At 40.3% G+C, this 19,695-nt stretch overlaps 1 protein-coding gene across 2 annotated transcripts in view; it reads right to left on the bottom strand.

Annotated features, from left to right (window-relative positions):
• Positions 1–19,695, bottom strand: part of LOC118768578 — a 244,238-nt gene that overhangs the window by 25,139 nt on the left and 199,404 nt on the right. The window contains exons 4-6 of one of the 2 annotated variants that reach the window (XM_036515351.1): positions 17,658–17,821; positions 15,604–15,764; positions 15,042–15,350 (exon numbers count right to left, since the gene is read on the bottom strand). In XM_036515351.1, the coding sequence (XP_036371244.1) occupies positions 15,295–15,350; positions 15,604–15,764; positions 17,658–17,821 (381 nt within the window). In that variant the 3' untranslated portion in view covers positions 15,042–15,294. Of the gene's footprint in view, positions 1–15,041; positions 15,351–15,603; positions 15,765–17,657; positions 17,822–19,695 lie in introns of those variants that run through there. The other variant, XM_036515352.1, reaches the window with a different exon arrangement.

Genomic DNA, 19,695 nt, shown 5'->3' with positions numbered 1-19,695 from the left:
GATGAATAACAAAACCCGTGAAAGGGCGGAGGAACTCTTGAGAGTCAATGGCCATCGAATAAATGTATTAAGGATGTATCATGCGCGGGGACATAGAAATAATCGGACTGAGTACCCGATCACGCGGTTAAACCATTGGGAATGAAGGACTTCTAGTCTTTGTTAAAGCATCCTTCTAGGAGAAGGTAGCTCAGGTAAGTGGGATAACTCCGATATAAAACCTGCGGCTCAGTGGTTACCGATGATGTGGACTTGTTCTTCTTTTCGGATTATGGCTGCTGTTGCTTAGTGAGTGGGATTGACTCAGTGCAGAGCCCTTCCTCACTTAATAAAAAATCTTCTTGCACAGGCATTGCAAGATAACAACATTGATTAAGCTTCGTGCAATGGCCATACTCGATAACAAGGGGGCAGCCACCATGTATATATGTATGCATATTCATTAGTTTGTGTGTGTGTTTGTTTGTGTGTGTATGTGCTTGTGGGATGGGGTGTATCTGCATGTAATGGAGCTAAAAACGAACGTATTATTTGGGTATTGCAGAAAATTATTAATACATTGTGTCATACAACTCGGCAAGCAATAACACGAGATCTTAAGTAATACTATGAAATAACAAGTTTACATAACACTTCCAGTTCTTGAGGTCATACTGTATTGAAGGTTAAGTGATATATACCAGATAGTATCATGGTAGCATATGAGACTTTTAAGTAAAGTGTAATTAATTATATTATATGATTCATTTTGAAATAGGAAGATACGTCAAATCAGCAAATACAATCATTCATCAACAGATGCTTGCGTAGTATACTTAAAATTAGATGACCCGAACACATAAGCAATATGGAGCTATGGCAAAGAACAAATCAAGTTTCGATTAGGGAGCAAATATTTAAGAAAAAGTAGAAGTGGATTCGTAGCACAATTATAAAAGACACACCAAATATAGCGAAAAGTGCTTTACAGTGTAATCCGGCTGGATATAGAAAGTATCGTAGGCCTAAGAACTCATGGCGTAGATCAACAGAAGGAACTAGAGAAAGGGGGACATTCATAGAAGAGTATAAGTACAGAAGTGAAAAATTATGCGACATGGAATTCAACTCTAAGTGGCCTATACTCAGCGATGGAGGGTTAAAGGCAGGAAAAAAAAGATACGTATGGAGCGAGTGACCAATCAAAGTCATTAATTTCGCATGTTAAACAGATTAATTTCGGTCAGGAGAATTACGAAGTAAAAATGAGAGTGGACATTAAGCTAACAGTGAAGGAAATATATATTAAATTACCTCGATCTATTTAACTTGAGCCATTTCTTTTTATTATGTGTGTATGTGCGTGCGTGTGTGGTTGTAAGCGTATGTGGTTGTATGTGTGTGCTACATGCTCATTTATTTTACAGGTGAAACTGGTGATTTATAAAAACCAAACAGATGTGGTAACTATAATATTTGATGGACGAAATACAAACCTTCAAAGCTGGTTCTCTCACGAAAAGTTGAAAAATTCACCGTGGAACGACCTAGCTTCAGCCACTGGAGTTCAATTCTCAATTGAGGGATTTAGGTATGCAAATATATATTTCATCTTCTTTTATTTTGTTATGTAGAGACCTATATTGTTAAAAAATGTCACTTTACGTACGCTATAGATAAATTTTAACACTATACATTTCGACGCGACACTTTCTGGGGATGAACAACGCATCTCTAGGCTTTCAACATTATATCTTCATTTATTATAACATACAGAATGCAATTTTGAACTAATACCGCTTCCGCCCGTAATAATGAAATATATTCTGCCTCTTGACTAACAGCAACGCTAGTGATTTGTTAATCACTGTTTTTCTATACCGAGGCTAAATAGGTCTGCGCATGCGGATGTCAATGACTACTTCATATTGATGTTTTGAAAGAAACAGGAATACGTACAGCGGGAAGACCGAAAATGTCTTGAAAGTCATAACATGCCGGCCGGATATAATATCACTTGGTGAGACAAGCTGACACTGAATCAGCTTCGCTGACTGACAGGTGACGGTCGTTTAGAGAATACGCGGGCTAAAACTACGCGCCTTCAGTACTCAGTTAAGGTGAGACAGTGTCACGTGACAACTTGCTGCTGCTCCCTGCTGGAGCCTCGCGGTAGGTATTTAAAGGGAGAGTTTTGACAAGTCTATCAGTCACCGGCTGACACTCGCTGACGATACATCGAAGAGGCCCGGGAACAGAAGAAAGAAGACATGCACACAACACCAGAGCTGAAGACATTCCCGAAAGGGCGGGGGGATCCCGCCACGTCAAAACGGTAGAGGAGTAGGGGCCGAAACCGAACGTGGTTCCTCCTGATGATGACTTGAGCTAATGGATCCTACATAGGAGGTGTTGTGGTAGCAGACTACGAAACACGGTTGTAATTCCTCCTAGCAATTCCACCGCCGCTGAAAAAGGTTATTTCTCTATTGCTAATATATTTCCGTATTTTTAACAACACACTTTTAAATTAAATGTTTTCCCGTGACAAACAGCTCAGTTTCCTGGATTTCACATCAAGAAGCATGTTTCAAAGTGGGAAACACGAAAATATATTTTCACCTTAATGTGCTCATTTACTTGTTTCAGTCATTTGAGTGTGGCCATGCTGGAGCACTGCCTTTAGTCGAGCAAATCGACACAGGACTTATTTTTTGCAAGCCTAATACTTATTCTATCGGTCTCTTTTGCCGAACCGCTAAGTTACGGTTGTCAAGAGATGTTGGGGCGACAAACACACACACACACACACACACACACACACACACACACACACACACACACACACAAACACACACACACACACACACACGCACACACATATATATATATATACATATATACGACGGGCTTCTTTCAGTTTCCGTCTACCAAATCCACTCACAAGGCTTTTGTCGGCCCGAGGTTAGAGTAAAAACACTTGCCCAAGGTGCTACGCAGTAGGACTGAACCCGGAAGGATGTTGTTGGTAAGCAAGCTACTTACCACACAGCCACTTTACCATAATTATATTTATTTGTATGCGTTGGGTTTAGATATTTTTATGTTCCGTTATATTATTTATTTTGACTAGAATTCATTTTATATTTATTTAGCGCTTTGATAAGATGTTTAATACAGGAAAATGTTATCGCTCGTATGTTTGTGGCCGTTTGTGGATTTATTTATTTTTGTACCAAAGTGTTTGCCTCGTGTGTAATTTCGCCTTTGTTGGTGTATTGACATTTGCGCATTTCTGCGTGTTTGTGTGAGCATGTGTGTGTGTGTGTGTGTGTGTGTGTGTATGTGTGTGTGTGTGTGCGCGTACGTGTGTGTGTGTGTGTGTGTGCGTGTTTCAGTGCATATGTGTGTTTTTATGTGTGTGAGTGTTTAAACCCACATCTTTGTGTGTATACACATTTAGTATGATACACAGATGGCTATTTTTAATTAAACACTGACTAATTCAATTGCGTGTAGCGGACATACTAGTCTATTTAATACATGTTTAGATTTTCATATTCTGAAACCCAAACAAGTTTTTTTTTTCTTTTTCTCCTTAGACATGTACGTCGCTTCTATATAACATTACATGGTTTTTGTGAAGGGGACAGAGGCTGGTTGACCATCAATGAGGGACCATTTGACTGTCAGTACGAAGAGACAGATCACTACCCTTCAATTCGTTATTCTGATACAAAATCGAAAGTCATATGGAACAACAATAAGTGATATTGAATCTTCTGCGTGTGTGTGTGTGTGTGTGTGTGTGTGTGTGCGTGTGTGTGTGTGTGTGGGTGTGTGTCTTACTGTGAGTAGTAGTACTAAATGTTAATTTTGTACTTATTGTTCAGGAACCAATAAGCTTGATTGAGCTGATTTATGAATAAAAGCATTCTGACCGAGAATCGACTGCTATTTCTAGTAATTCGAATGACCACGTATAAAGCCTTCCCATGATATATTTGAATGTCTTTTTGTTGTTGATGTCGTTATTTGTTACTTGCAGGTTATGCATTAGCAGACTCAATGGTCATATTCATCCGCCTGAGGCAGCAGAACTAACCCAGCATATGATATCCATTGATACTATTGATGTTGTTAACGTCCATCCAATCCAGTTGACCACCACTGGTGATCCACATAAGTCACGTTTTACCTTTTAATAAAGAATCCACACAAATATTCCATCCAACATCGGTCTTTTGAGTTGTGATTCTCTTTCTCTCATTCCAGCTGTTGTTGTTGTTACCATTCACCCAATCCAGCTGACCACCACTGGTGATGCACATAAGTCACGTTTTACCTGTTAATAAAGAATCCATCTAAATATTGTATCCAATATCTGTCTTTTGAGTTGTGATTCTGTTTCTCTCTTTCTGAGAGCTGTTGTTGTTGTTCCAGTTCATGACTGTCCAGACTATATGTAAAAGAGATGTGTGTGTGTGTGTGTGTGTGCGAGCGTGCGCGTATATACGTGCATGCGCACCCATGCGTACGTGCATGCGTTGTGCCTTTGCGTAGATATATGAGGTTTTATCTCTCTGATGTTGGGGAAAGCTGGCAGAAACGTTAGCACGACGTGCGAAACCCTTAGCAGTATTTCGTCTGAGTTCAAATTCCGCCGAGGTCGACTTTACCTTTAATCCTTTCGGGTTCGATTAAATAAGTATCAATTACGCACTGGGGTCGATATAGTCGACTTAATCCGTTTGTCTGTCCTTGTTTGTCCCCTCTATGTTTAGCCCCTTGTGGTTAGTAAAGAAAGAGGTATTTCGTCTGCTGCTACGTTCTGAGTTCAAATTCCGCCGAGTCCCACTTTGCCTTTCATTCTTTCAGGGTCGATAAATTAAGTACAAGTTACGCACTGGGGTCGATATAATCGACTTAATCCATTTGTCTGTCCTTGTTTGTCCCTTCTGTGTTTAATCCCTTGTGGGTAGTAAAGAAAGAGGATGTGGGGGAAAGCTTTCAGCAAATCAAATAGATCAGAACAATGATACTAATTATACAAAGGAAAGTAAAACAATATCCGGCGTTTCGCAGAAACAGTCTTTCGGTTGGTCGCTCTAGTTTCATCAGTGGCGTGTTAAAGGGTGGTACTCTTCTGATTTCGTGACCGACGTTTCACTTTGATCTCTCTCCAGTTTCTATTCTTGTGTTACAGAACAAACGTGGCAGCTCTACTGGAAGTGTACACCAAGGGAAAATATGGATCAGTGAAACTGCTTCTCTAATCTGAATGTGTGTCAGGGGCTGCTATTCTTCGCAGGCTTTCAATACAATAAAGGAACATGGCTCTACTGCGTAGAAGTATTTACGAGAAGAGCGAGAAGTTTTAAATGTCCGGACAAGCGTGAAATACAAGGAGTGATAAGAACACCCATTAACCTATTTCTTTATTACCCACAAGGGGCTAAACACAGAGGGGACAAACAAGGACAGACATTAACCATCACCAGTGACGTGGAGATGCAACAATTTAGGGAAATGCTTCTGGTGAACCAAGGATTGTCCATTGATGAGATGGCTTATTCTCTGCAAATTATTATGGTTCTGCATCCGCGACAAGCTTCGGTTCTGCGGAGTTAGTACGAGAAGGGCGCCAAGAGAGCGTTTCGATGTGAATAAGCGCAATCGTGTGGATCTTTGTCAATTCTTACTCAAACGCTTCAGCGATGAAACTAAAGTTGTTTTGAGGGAGCGTAGACACGATTGATGAAATCGGGACCCATAACTTTGAGCCAGAATCCAAAAGATTTAGTATGAAGCGGAAACGACACGAATCACCAGTGGAAAAGAAATTCAAGATTCAACCTTCGGCAGAAAAACGTGATGCTAAGCGTTTTGCGGGATGCAAAAGGGTCTATATTGCAACATTGTCCCTTAAAAGGGGTCTACTGTGAAATGTTGGTTAACAAAGGGAAACCAGCAATTCATAACAAACGCCGATGTCTAATATTGTAAGACAATGCACGCCCATATTCAGCCACCCACACATAGATAGTTGTTAGATAGATAGATAGAAAGATAGGTAGATAGATAGATAGTAGATAGATTGATAAAGCAATAGATAGATAGAGAACTAGATAGATAGATAGATAGTAGATAGATAGATAGATAGATAGATTGATAAAGCAATAGATAGATAGATAGATAGATTACCTTATAATAAAGGACCGTTAATTCCTAAGATACATGTAAAAACATGCAGAGTGAAACTGGTGAGAACTGTTCGTGTTATGCTTCGATGTCTGTAACTGTTTGCGTGTTTATTATTCATGAAATGAAGAAAATTATCTATTGACATTTGAACTATCAATGGTTGTAATTAAGAGTGTACACAGGTGAGGACTATGTTCTTGTTCCATCATCCACGGTGATTGATTTCAATGATTTCCTATAATGAAAGTCTTCGGTATAGCGACCTCAATTGTTCTGCTTTTATATCTCCACTCACAGAAACACCAACATCACATCACGCTATCACCAGGTATTAAAACTACAACGTCACTATCACAAACACCGCAACAGCCTTACTGCTAACATCGGAACGACGTCAGTAACCACACAGCCGTATTTTCTGCGAGCTTAGTGAAACGCATGTCTCTATTGAAGGCCCTTTTATTCTTCATAGCAATCAAAGGAGACATATTGGAAAATCTGGTTTAATATCACTTCTGTGGAGAAACAGTCATATTAGTAAACAGTCTTGAACTGAGTTGATGGTTCTCTGTTTTGCTCATTTATGGACAGTATACGGTTTGATTATTTATGGGCAGGTCTAAGTCTGTAAGTAATACTGATAAGAGAAATTAGGAGAGAAAGCAGTGGCCAGTACTGACAGTTACGAAGTGTTCAGACATCTGAAGACACAACTGTGGGTAATAGAGGGTAATATTGACGGGAAAAGACAGTAAGGGGAGCAGGGAAAAAGTTGTGACATTCACGAACCATCCTTACAAGAAGTCCTTACAGAACCACCTGAAGTGTACGCTCTCCGCCCTACCTCACTGAAAGTAAGTGTGTTTTCTATCACATCGCATTTTGTGTGTTCGGGTACGTGTTATGGCTAGGATATATTGCAGTTAAGATTAGAGTGTGTGGGTGTGTGACAACAGTTGAAACGAGGGTGATTGCTCGTGCAAACGCCAATCTTGCGCTCTTTCAATTGTTGTATCGAGTAAACGCTCTCTCTGTCTCTCTCTCCCTCACACACACACTGTTTCCCTCCCCTTGTTCTCTCTCATAGCTACCTAACTAGCTAAATATATTATATATATATATATGTATGTATGTAAATATATATACATACATACATACAGATAGACAGACAGACAGATAGATAGACAGATAGGCAGGCAGACAGATAGGCAGGCAAGCAGACAGACAGATAGATAGATAGTTAGATAGATAGAGAGATAGAGAGATAGATAGATAGAAAGATAGATAGATAGATAGATAGATAGATAGATAGATAGATAGATAGATAGATAGATAGATAGATAGATAGATGCAAAGGGCTTCCACATACTTTCCGGCTACCAGATTCCCTCTCTAGGCATTTGTTGGCCGGGCCAATACTAGAAGATACTTGCCCAAGTAGCCGCTCAGTGGGATTGAACCGGGAAGCATGTGATTACCAAGCGATCTCCTTAATCTTACAGCTCTGCCTGCGCCTATATTCTGTGATCCCTGTTATTAATGGTCATGAATGAAGGCCCTAGAATTACTACCAACTGGAAAAGCCTCATCTGGTCTGAACAGATCTATGCTCAGTTGCCAGTATCACTTGTAGGTTGTTCCTATGCTGTTTGAGTTTTTAGGTTCTTTCTCTCCGCTGTGTTGTCCGGTTTTACCCCTCTAGTACAGAGAGTTCGATTTAACCCAAGCCTGGTTCTTGTGGCATGGAGGACAGGTTGTTACCCAAGCCGTGTGTCCCTGCTCTCTGCATCATTGATGGATCCAAAAGAACAGCAAGGAACGTTGCAGTCTCCTATCAGCGTCGTCGTAGGAGTTGCAAGAGTGAAGCATTGAACTGATTCAGGGTCTAATATAGCGGAACATAAAAATATTTACACCCAACACATGCAAATAAATAAAATTATGGTAAAGTGGCTGTGTGGTAAGTAGCTTGCTTACCAACCACATGCTTCCGGGTTCAGTCCTACTGCGTAGCACCTTGGGCAAGTGTCTTCTACTATAGCCTCGGGCCGACCAAAGCCTTGTGAGTGGATTTGGTAGACGGAAACTGAAAGAAGCCCGTCGTATATATGTATATATATATATATTTGTGAAGGTGTGTGTGTGTGTGTGTGTATGTGTATGTTTGTGTGTGTGTGTTTGTGTGTGTGTGTGTGTATTTGTGTGTGTGTGTGTATGTGTGTGTGTGTATGTGTGTGTTAGTGTGTGTGTGTGTTTGTCGCCCCAACATCCCTTGACAACCGTAACTTAGCGGTTCGGCAAAAGAACCCGATCGAATAAGTACTACGCTTACAATAAATAAATCCTGGGTTCGATTTGCTCGACTAAAGGCAGTGCTCCATCTTGGCCACAGTCAAATGACTGAAATAAGTAAAAGAGCACATTAAGGTGAAAATATATTTTCGTGTTTCCCACTTTGAAACATGCTTCTTGATGTGAAATCCAGGAAACTGAGCTGTTTGTCACGGGAAAACATTTAATATAAAAGTGTGTTGTTAAAAATACGGAAATATATTAGCCATAGAGAAATAACCTTTTTCGTCGGCGGTGGAATTGCTAGGAGAAATTACAACCGTGTTTCGTGGTGTGCTACCACAACAGCCCCTATGTAGGATCCAGTTATCTCAAGACATCATCAGGAGGAACCACGTTCGGTTTCGGCCCCTACTCCGCTACCGCTTTGACGTGGCGGAATGCCCCCGCCCTCTCGGGGATGTCTTCAGCTCTGGTGTTGGGTGCATGTCTTCTTTCTTCTGTTCCCTGGCCTCTTCGATGTTTCGTCAGCGAGTGTCAGCCGGTGACTGTGATTTTTTATTACGCACTAAGGGCTACATAGAGGGGATGCTACAAACATTGGGGACATAGAACATCACAATTACATAGTTATGGGTAAAATGACTCAATGAAAATGATATATGAAAGTGGTGCTAACGGCCGCATCCGCTAGCATCACTTACCTGTTCTTCAGTCTTGCTCAGCCCTAATAAAATATGTCTTCACCTCTATCCTTCTCTCAAATCTCTCTTCCAATTCTTTTATCTCTTCCTCCATATCCACTTCAATTATTCCCCAGTTCATCCTTTCGCACCTTTCCATAAACTCATCCAATTGTTCCTTTGGAATTACTGCACATCTTTTCCCTCCCCCATCACACCATTGGTAGTCCGTCATTGTCTCTTTTATCTCCTCATTTCCTGCAATACATAAAACGCTGGGCCTGGGTTCTTTTTTAGTGTCTTGACTGTGTGTATCTTTTTTCTGTTTTCTTGTTGGTGGGTTCACTGTCTGCAGGGGAAGGGTGGGACTGAGAGGGTGAGGGTGGTTTTGGGGTGGATTGGGGTTCCGTACTGTTTGCTTTTCTCCTTCTTCTCTTTCTTCTTTTGCTTCCTTCTTCCCACTCTTGCTGGATCTCCTCTTCTTCTGTATGGTTCTCTTCTTCTTTCGTTTCTTCCTCTTTTTGGGGTTCCGCAACGATTTCCTTTTCCTTTGGTGGGGGAGGGCAGTTGGCTCTTATGTGGCCTCTCTGACCACACTTATAACAGCGCGGGGCCCTGCCCTCCACCCACACTCTCATGATGATGTTTCCCATTCTTATATCTTCTGTTAATCCTTCTAGCGTTTTGATCTCCGCCTGTACGTTCATGTCCAGGGTAGCACCCCTCCAGCCTTCATATTTTATGGTGGCATGGAGGATGTCTACCTTTTCTTCATTTCCTTTAATCACAGCTGCTGCTATATATTCTCCCTCTAGGTGTGGGATAATTCCCTCCACCCTAATTCTCGTAGTTCTCCTGTTTAGGTACGAAAGGTAGTAGGTACACCTTCTCCGTTCTTACTGCCTTGGCTGCCATTTTTCTTGCGACACTCTCGCTCCTATATTGCACCGTCGCTGTACCGTATTCCATTCCTCTTGTCAAATAAACAATTTCTCTCTCTGTCTGTTTTAGCGCCTCTTCAATAATTTCCATGCTTACTATCTTACATTCTATATTTGAGGGTCCTGCGTTCGAACCACTCCCCACGCTTTGTTGGTGGTGACAGTTCGACTTCACCGTCTTCGTCTTTCATAAATTCCTGGAAACCTGGCAGTTTAACCAGGTCTATCCCCTTTTCTTCCGACTTCTTCTTCGTTACTCCTGCATACGTATTTTCAAGCTTCTTATCCATTCTTTTCACTGCTCTTTCTAGTTCCTCCTCAGACGTTGACAATTCCGACAAACTTTCAAACAAATTTCTTCCTGCCATCTCTCCCGTTAGGGAGGGGCAGTCCCTTTTTTATCGTTGTCTGTCTCAACACAGACAGACAACGATAAAAAAAAACCTCAAACCGAAACGTTCAACAACAACAAATTCGACGCTCAACGAACAGTCAGCAGCTCGCAAAAAACGAACCACTCCAAACCGGTGTCAGCCGTTGAATGACAGACTTGTCAAAATTCTCCCTTTAAATAACTGACCCCGAGGCTCCAGCAGGAAGCAGCAGAAAGTTGTCACGTGACACTGTCTCACCTTAACTGACTAGTGAATGTGCGTAGTTTTAGCCCGCGCATTCTCTAAATGAGCGTCACCTGTCAGTCAGCGAAGCTGATTCAGTGTCAGCTCGTCTCACCTAGTGATATTATTTCCCGTCGGTACGTTATGACTTTCAAGACATTTTCGGTCTTCCCGCTGTACGTATTCCTGTTTCTTTCAAAACATCAATATGAAGTAGTCATTGACAACCGCATGCGCAGACCTATTTAGCCTCGGTATAGAAAAACAGTGATTAACAAATCACCAGCGTTGCTGTTAGTCAAGAGGCAGGATGTATTTCATTATTACGGGCGGAAGCAGTATTAGTTCAAAATTGCATTCTGTATATTATAATAAATGAAGATATAATGTTGAAAGCCTAGAGATGCGTTGTTCATCCCCAGAAAGTGTCGCGTCGAAATGTATAGTGTTAAAATTTATCTATAGCGTACGTAAAGTGACTTTTTTTAACACTATAGGTCTCTACATAACAAAATAAAAGATGATGAAAAATATATTTGCATACTGATATCCCTCAATTGAGAATTGAACTCCGGTGGCTGAAGCTAGGTCGTTCCACGGTGAATTTTTCAACTTTTCGTGAGAGAATCAGCTTTGAAGGGTTGTATTTCGTCCATCAAATATTATAGTTACCACATCTGTATGGTTTTTATAAATCACCAGTTTCACCTGTAAAATAAATGAGCATGTAGCACACACCTACACACAAACACGCTTACAACCACACACGCACGCACATACACACATAATAAAAATAAATGGATCAAGTTAAATAGATCCAGGTAATTCAATATGTATTTCCTTCACTGTTAGCTTAATGTCCACTCTCATTTTTACTTCATAATTCTCTTGACCGAAATTAATCTGTTTAACATGCGAAATTAATGACTTTGATTGGTCACTCGCTCCATACGTATGTTTTTTTTTCCTGCCTTTAACCCTCCAACGCGGAGTATAGGCCACTTAGAGTTGAATTCCATGTCGCATAATTTTTCACTTCTGTACTTATACTCTTCTATGAATGTCCCCCTTTCTCTAGTTCCTTCTGTGTTGATCTACGCCATGAGATCTTAGGCCTACCTTTCTTTCTATATCTATCCGGATTACACTGTAAAGCACTTTTCGCTATATTTGGTGTCTGTCTGTATGTATGTAAGTACATACATACATACATACATACATACATATATAAATATATATATATATATATACACACACATACGTACATACATACATATATATATATATATATATATATATATATATATATATATATATATATATATAGCTGTGAGAGAGAAGAAGGGGAGGGAAACAGTGTGTATGTGCGTGTGGAAGAGAGAGAGAGAGAGAGCGTTTACTCGATACAACAATTGGAAGAGCGCAAGATTGGCGTTTGCACGCAGAATCACCCTTATTTCAACTGTTGTCACACACACACACACTCTAATCTTAACTGCAACATATCCTAGCCATAACACGTACCCGAACACATAAAATGCAATGTGATAGAAAGCACACTTACTTTCAGTGAGGTAGGGCGGAGAGCGCACACTTCAGGTGGTTCTGTAAGGACTTCTTGTTAGGATGGTTCGTGAATGTCACAACTTTTTCACTGTTTCCCTTACTGTCTTTTCCCGTCAATATTACCCTCTATTACCCACAGTTGTGTCTTCAGATGTCTGAACACTTCGTAACTGTCAGTACTGGCCACTGCTTTCTCTCCTAATTTCTCTTATCAGTATTACTTACAGACTTAGGCCTGTCCATAAATAATCAAACCGTATAGACTGTCCATAAATGAGCAAAACACAGAACCATCAACTCAGTTCAAGACTGTTTACTAATATGACTGTTTCTCCACAGAAGTGAAAATAAACCAGATTTTCCAATATGTCTCCTTTGATTGCTATGAAGAATAAAAGGGCCTTCAATAGAGACATGCGTTTCACTAAGCTCGCAGAAAATACGGCTGTGTGGTTACTGACGTCGTTCCGATGTTAGCAGTAAGGCTGTTGCGGTGTTTGTGATAGTGACGTTGTAGTTTTAATACCTGGTGATAGCGTGATGTGATGTTGGTGTTTCTGTGAGTGGAGATATAAAAGCAGAACAATTGAGGTCGCTATACCGAAGACTTTCATTATAGGAAATCATTGAAATCAATCACCGTGGATGATGGAACAAGAACATAGTCCTCACCTGTGTACACTCTTAATTTCAACCATTGATAGTTGATGTGTTAATAGATAATTTTCTTCATTTCATTACAAATAAACACGCCAACAGTTACAGACATCGAAGCATAACACGAACAGTTCACACCAGTTTCACTCTGTATGTTTTTACATGTATCTTAGGAATTAACGGTGCTTTATTATAAGGTAATCTAACTATCTATCTATCTATTGCTTTATCAATCTATCTATCTCTCTCTCTATCTATCTATCTATCTATCTATCTATCTATCTATCTATCTATCTATCTATCTATCTATGTGTGGGTGGCTGAATATGGGCGTGCATTGTCTTACAATAATAGACATCGGCGTTTGTTACGAATTGCTGGTTTCCCTTTGTTAACCAACATTTCACTGTAGACCTCATCTAAGGGACAATGTTGCAATATAGACCCTTTTGCATCCCCAAAACGCTTACCATCACGTTTTTCTGCCGAAGGTTGAATCTTGAATTTCTTTTCCACTGGTGATTCGTGTCGTTTCCGCTTCATACTAAACATTTTGGATTCTGGCTCAAAGTTATGGGCCCCGATTTCATCAATCGTGTCTACGCTCCCTCAAAACAACTTTAGTTTCATCGCTGAAGCTTTCGAGTTAGAATTGACAAAGATTCACACGATTGCGTTTATTCACATCGAAATGCTCTCTTGGCGCCCTTCTCGCACTAACTCTGCAGAACCGAAGCTTGTCGCGGATGCAGAACGATAATAATTTGCAGAGAATAAGCCATCTCATCAATGGGAAATCGTTGGTTCGCCAGAAGCATTTCTGTAAATTGTTAAATCTCCACGTCACCGGTGACGGTTAATGGGTGTCCTTATCACTGCTCGTATTTCACGCTTGTCCGGCCATTTAAAACTTCTCGCTCTTCTCGTAAATACTTCTACGCAGTAGAGCGCTGTTCCTTACTTGTATTGAAAGCCTGCGAAGAATTGCAGCCCCTGACACATATTCAGATTAGAGAAGCAGTTTCACTGATCCATATTTTCCTTTGGTGCACACTTCCAGGAGAGCTGCCACGTTTGTTCTGTAACACGAGAATGGAAACTGGAGAGAGATCAAAGTGAAACGTCGGTCACGAAATCAGAAGCGTACCACACTTTAACACGCCACTGATGAAGCTAGAGCGACCAACCGAAAGACTGTTTCGGCGAAACGCCGGATATTTTTTCACTTTCCTTTATATCATTGTTCTGATCTATTTGATCTGCTGAAAGCTTTCCCCCACATCCTCTTTCTTTACTACCCACAAGGGGTTAAACACAGAAGGGACAAACAAGGACATACAATCGGATTAAGTCGGTTATATCGACCCCAGTGCGTAATTGATACTTATTTAATCGACCCCGAACGGATGAAAGGTAAAGTCGACCTCAGCAGAATTTGAACTCAGAAAGTAGCGCAGACGACATATCTATTTTTTTATTACCCACAAGGGGATAAACACAGAGGGGACAAACAAGGACAGACAAACGGATTAAGTCGATCATATCGACCCCAGTAGGTAACTGGTACTTAATTTATCGACCCTGAAAGGATGAAAGGCAAAGTGGGCCTCGGCGGAATATGAACCCAGAACGTAGCAGCAGACGAAATACCTGGGCTAAACACAGAGGAGACAAACAAGGACAGACAAACGGATTATATCGACAAAGTCGATTATATCGACCCCAGTGCGTAATTGATACTTATTTAATCGACCCCGAAAGGATGAAAGGTAAAGTCGACCTCTGCGGAATTTGAACTCAGAACGTAGCGGCAGACGAAATACTGCTAAGCATTTCGCTCGGCGTGCTAACGTTTCTGCCAGCTTTCCCCAACATCACAGAGATAAAACCGCAGATATCTACACACACGCACAACGCATGCACGTACGCATGGGCGCGCATGCACGTATATACGTGCACTTTGGCACGCACACATACACACACATCTCTTTTACATATAGTCAGGACAGTCGTGAACTGGAACAACAACAACAGCTCTCAGAAAGAGAGAAAAAGAATCACAACTCAAAAGACCGATGTTGGATACAATATTTATATGGATTCTTTATTAACAGGTAAAACGTGACTTGTGTGGATCACCAGTGGTGGTCAGCTGGATTGGGTGAATGTGAACAACAACAACAGCTGGAATGAGAGAAAGAGAATCACAACTTCAAAGACCGATGTTGGATAGAATATTTGTATGGATTCTTTATTAAAAGGTAAAACGTGACTTATGTGGATCACCAGTGGTGGTCAACTGGATTGGATGGACGTTAACAACATCAATAGTATCAATGGATATCAAGTGCTGGGTTAGTTCTGCTGCCTCAGGCGGATGAATATGGCCATGGAGTCTGCTAATCCATAACCTGCAAGTAACAAATAACGACATCAACAACAAAAGACATTCAAATATATCGTGGGAGGGCTTTATACGTGGTCACTCGAATTACTAGAAATAGCAGTCGATTCTCGGTCAGAATGCTTTTATTCATAAATCAGCTCAATCAAGCCTGATTGGCAGCTAAACAATAAGTACAAAATTTACTTTTAGGACTACTACTCACAGTAAGACACACGCACACACACACACACACACGCAGAATATACAATATCACTTACCGTTGTTCCATATGACTTTCGATTTTGTATCAGAATAACGAATTGAAGGGTAGTGATCTGACTCTTCGAACTGACAGTGAAGTGGTCCCTCATTGATGGTCAACCAGCCTCTGTCCCCTTCACAAAAACCATGTAATGTTATATAAAATCGACGTACATGTCTAAGGAGAAAAAGAAAAAAAAACTTGTTTGGGTTTCAGAATGTGAAAATCTAAACATGTATTAAATAGACTAGTATGTCCGCTACACGCAATTGAATTAGTCAGTGTTTAATTAAAAATAGCCATCTGTGTATCATACTAAATGTGTATAAACGCAAAGATGGGGGTTTAAACACTCACACACATAAAAACACACATATGCACCGAAACACGCACACACACACGTACGCACACACACACACATACACACACACATGCTCACACAAACACGCGGAAATGCGCAAATATCAATACACCAACAAAGGCGAAATTACACACGAGGCAAACACTTTGGTACAAAAATAAATAAATCCACAAACGGCCACAAATATACGAGCGATAACATTTTCCTGTATTAAACATCTTATCAAAGCGCTAAATAAATATAAAATGAATTCTAGTCAAAAGAAATATTATAACGGAACATAGAAATATCTAAACCCAACACATACAAATAAATATAATTATGGTAAAGTGGCTGTGTGGTAAGTAGCTTGCTTACCAACAACATCCTTCCGGGTTCAGTCCTACTGTGTAGCACCTTGGGCAAGTGTCTTCTACGGTAGCCTCGGGCCGACCAAAGCCTTGTGAGCGGATTTGGTAGAGGGAAACTGAAAGAAGCCCGTCGTATATATGTATATATGTGTGTGTGCGTGTGTGTATGTATGTGTGTGTATGAGAATATTTGTGTGTGTGTATTTGTGTGTGTGTGTGTGTCTGTTTGTGTGTGTCTGTGTTTGTCGCCCCAACATGCCTTGAGAACGGTAACCTAGCGGTTCGGCAAAAGAGACCGATCGAATTAGTACTACGCTTACAAAAAATAAGTCCTGGCGTCGATTTGCTCGACTAAAGGCAGTGCTCCAGCATGGCCACTGTCAAATGACTGAAACAAGTAAAAGAGCACATTAAGGTGAAAATATATTTTCGTGTTTACCACTTTGAAACATGCTTCTTGATGTGAAATCCAGGAAACTGAGCTGTTTGTCACTGGAAAACATTTAATTTAAAAGTGTGTTGTTAAAAATACGGAAATATATCCTATGTAGGATCCAGTTAGCTCAAGACATCATCAGGAGGAACCACGTTCGGTTTCGGCCCCTACTCCTCTACCGTTTTGACGTGGCGGGATGCTCCCGCCCTCTCGGGGATGTCTTCAGCTCGGGTGTTGGGTGCATGTCTTCTTTCTTCTGTTCCCTGGCCTCTTCGATGTATCGTCAGCGAGTGTCAGCCGGTGACTGATAGACTTGTCAAAACTCTCCCTTTAAATACCTACCGCGAGGCTCCAGCAGGCAGCCGCAGCAACTTGTCACGTGACACTGTCTCACCTTAACTGACTAGTGAAGGCGCGTAGTTTTAGCCCGCGCATTCTCTAAAGGACCGTCACCTGTCAGTCAGCGAAGCTGATCCAGTGTCAGCTCGTCTCACCTAATGATGTTATTTCCCGCCGGCATGTTATGACTTTCAAGACATTTTCGGTCTTCCCGCTGTACGTATTCCTGTTTCTTTCAAAACTTCAATATGAAGTAGTCATTGACATCCGCATGCGCAGACCTATTTAGTTTCGGTTTAGAAAAACAGTGATTAACAAATCACCTGCGTTGCTGTTAGTCGAGAGGCAGAATATATTTCATTATTACGGACGGAAGCAGTATTAGTTTAAATTTGCATTCTGTATATTATAATAAATGAGGATATAATGTTGAAAGCCTAGAGATGCGTTGTTCATCACCAGAAAGTGTCGCGTCGAAATGTATAGTGTTAAAATTTATCTATAGCGTACGTAAAGTGACATATTTTAACAATATAGGTCTCTACATAACAAAATAAAAGAAGATGAAATATATATTTGCATACCTAAATCCCTCAATTGATAAATGAACTCCGGTGGCTGAAGCTAGGTCGTTCCACGGTGAATTTTTCAACTTTTCGTGAGAGAACCAGCTTCGAAGGGTTGTATTTCGTCCATCAAATATTATAGTTACCACATCTGTTTTGTTTTTATAAATCAACAGTTTCACCTGTAAAATAAATGAGCATGTAGCACACACTTACAACCACATACGCTTACAACCACACACGCACGCACATACACACATAATAAAAAGAAATGGTCAAGTTAAATAGATCGAGGTAATTCAATATGTATTTCCTTCACTGTTAGCTTAATGTCCACTCTCATTTTTACTTCGTAATTCTCTTGACCGAAATTAATCTGTTTAACATGCGAAATTAATGACTTTGATTGGTCACTCGCTCCATACGTATGTTTTTTTTCCTGCCTTTAACCCTCCAATGCGGAGTATAGGCCACTTATAATTGAATTCCATGTCGCATAATTTTTCACTTCTGTACTTATATTCTGCCATGAATGTCCCCCTTTCTCTAGTTCCTTCTGTGTTGATCTACGCCATGAGATCTTAGGCCTACCTTTCTTTCTATATCCATCCGGATTACACTGTAAAGCACTTTTCGCTATATTTGGTGTGTCTTTTATAATCGTGCTACGAATCTACTACCTCTTTTTCTTAAATATTTACTCCCTAATCGAAAATTGATTTGTTCTTTGCCATAGCTCCATATTGCTTGTGTGTTCGGGTCATATAATTTTAAGTTTACTACGCAAGCATCTGTTGATGAATGATTGTATTTGCTTATTTGACGTATCTTGCTATCTCTAAATGAATCATATAATATAATTAATTACACTTTACTTAAAAGTCTCATATGCTACCATGATACTATCTGGTATATATCACTTAACCTTCAATACAGTATGACCTCAAGAACTGGAAGTGTTACGTAAACTTGTTATTTCATAGTATTACTTAAGATCTCGTGTTATTGCTTGCCGAGTTGTATGACACAATGTATTAATAATTTTCTGCAATACCCAAATAATACATTCGTTTTTAGCTCCATTACATGCAGATACACCCCATCCCACAAGCACATACACACACAAACACACACACAAACAAACACACACACAAACACAAGAATATGCATACATATATACATGGTGGCTGCCCCCTTGTTATCGAGTATGGCCATTTCACGAAGCTTAATCAATGCTGTTATTGTGCAATGCCTGTGCAAGAAGAATTTTTTTAAAGTGAGGAAAGGCTGTGCACTGAGTCAATCCCACTCACTAAGCAACAGCAGTCATAATCCGAAAAGAAGAACAAGTCAACATCATCGGTAACCACTGAGCCGCAGTTTTACATCGGAGTTATCCCAGTTACCTGAGCTACCTTCTCCTAGAAGGATGCTTATAAAAGGCTAGAAGTCCTTCACTCCCAATGGTTTAACAGCGTGATCGGGTATTCAGTTCGATTATTTCTATGTCCCCACGCATGATACATCCTTAATACATTTATTGGATGGCCATTGACTCTCAAGAGGTCCTCCGCCCTTTGACGGGTTTCGTTTTTCACCCCGCATGGTGTCCAATACACACCCTCCTCACCAAGCAATGTGAATTGTAAATTTCCGATATAGAGGATAGTCAAATGTATATGACTTGAGATGCTTTGACGTTTGTTGTCCTCTTTAACAACTATATATATATATATATATATATATATATATATATATATATATATATATATATATAATAAAAGGAGTTCCAACCTTGTCTGATTTTTACGTTTTATTTACAATCTTATAATGATATAATATAAGATAATAGAATGTTAAATCTTCATTCTGATTGAACTAGTACTTTCATGCCTTAAATTCTGCAATCTTCAGGTTCATGTAGTAGTGGTGACAGTCATACTTCACAATTTTTGACTGTAGCGAGATGATTAAATCTGTGCCTTAAATACAGCTGTGTGGGCTCCAGATTGCTAGGTTTGCAAACTGTATTCTGACCAATCAGTGTGTAGTATCA

Source organism: Octopus sinensis, linkage group LG30 (assembly GCF_006345805.1).
Source record: "Octopus sinensis linkage group LG30, ASM634580v1, whole genome shotgun sequence".
NCBI classification, from domain to species: Eukaryota; Metazoa; Mollusca; class Cephalopoda; order Octopoda; family Octopodidae; genus Octopus; species Octopus sinensis.
The sequence above is the reverse complement of the archived record's forward strand: the minus strand, read 5'-3'. Positions and strand labels throughout refer to the sequence as shown.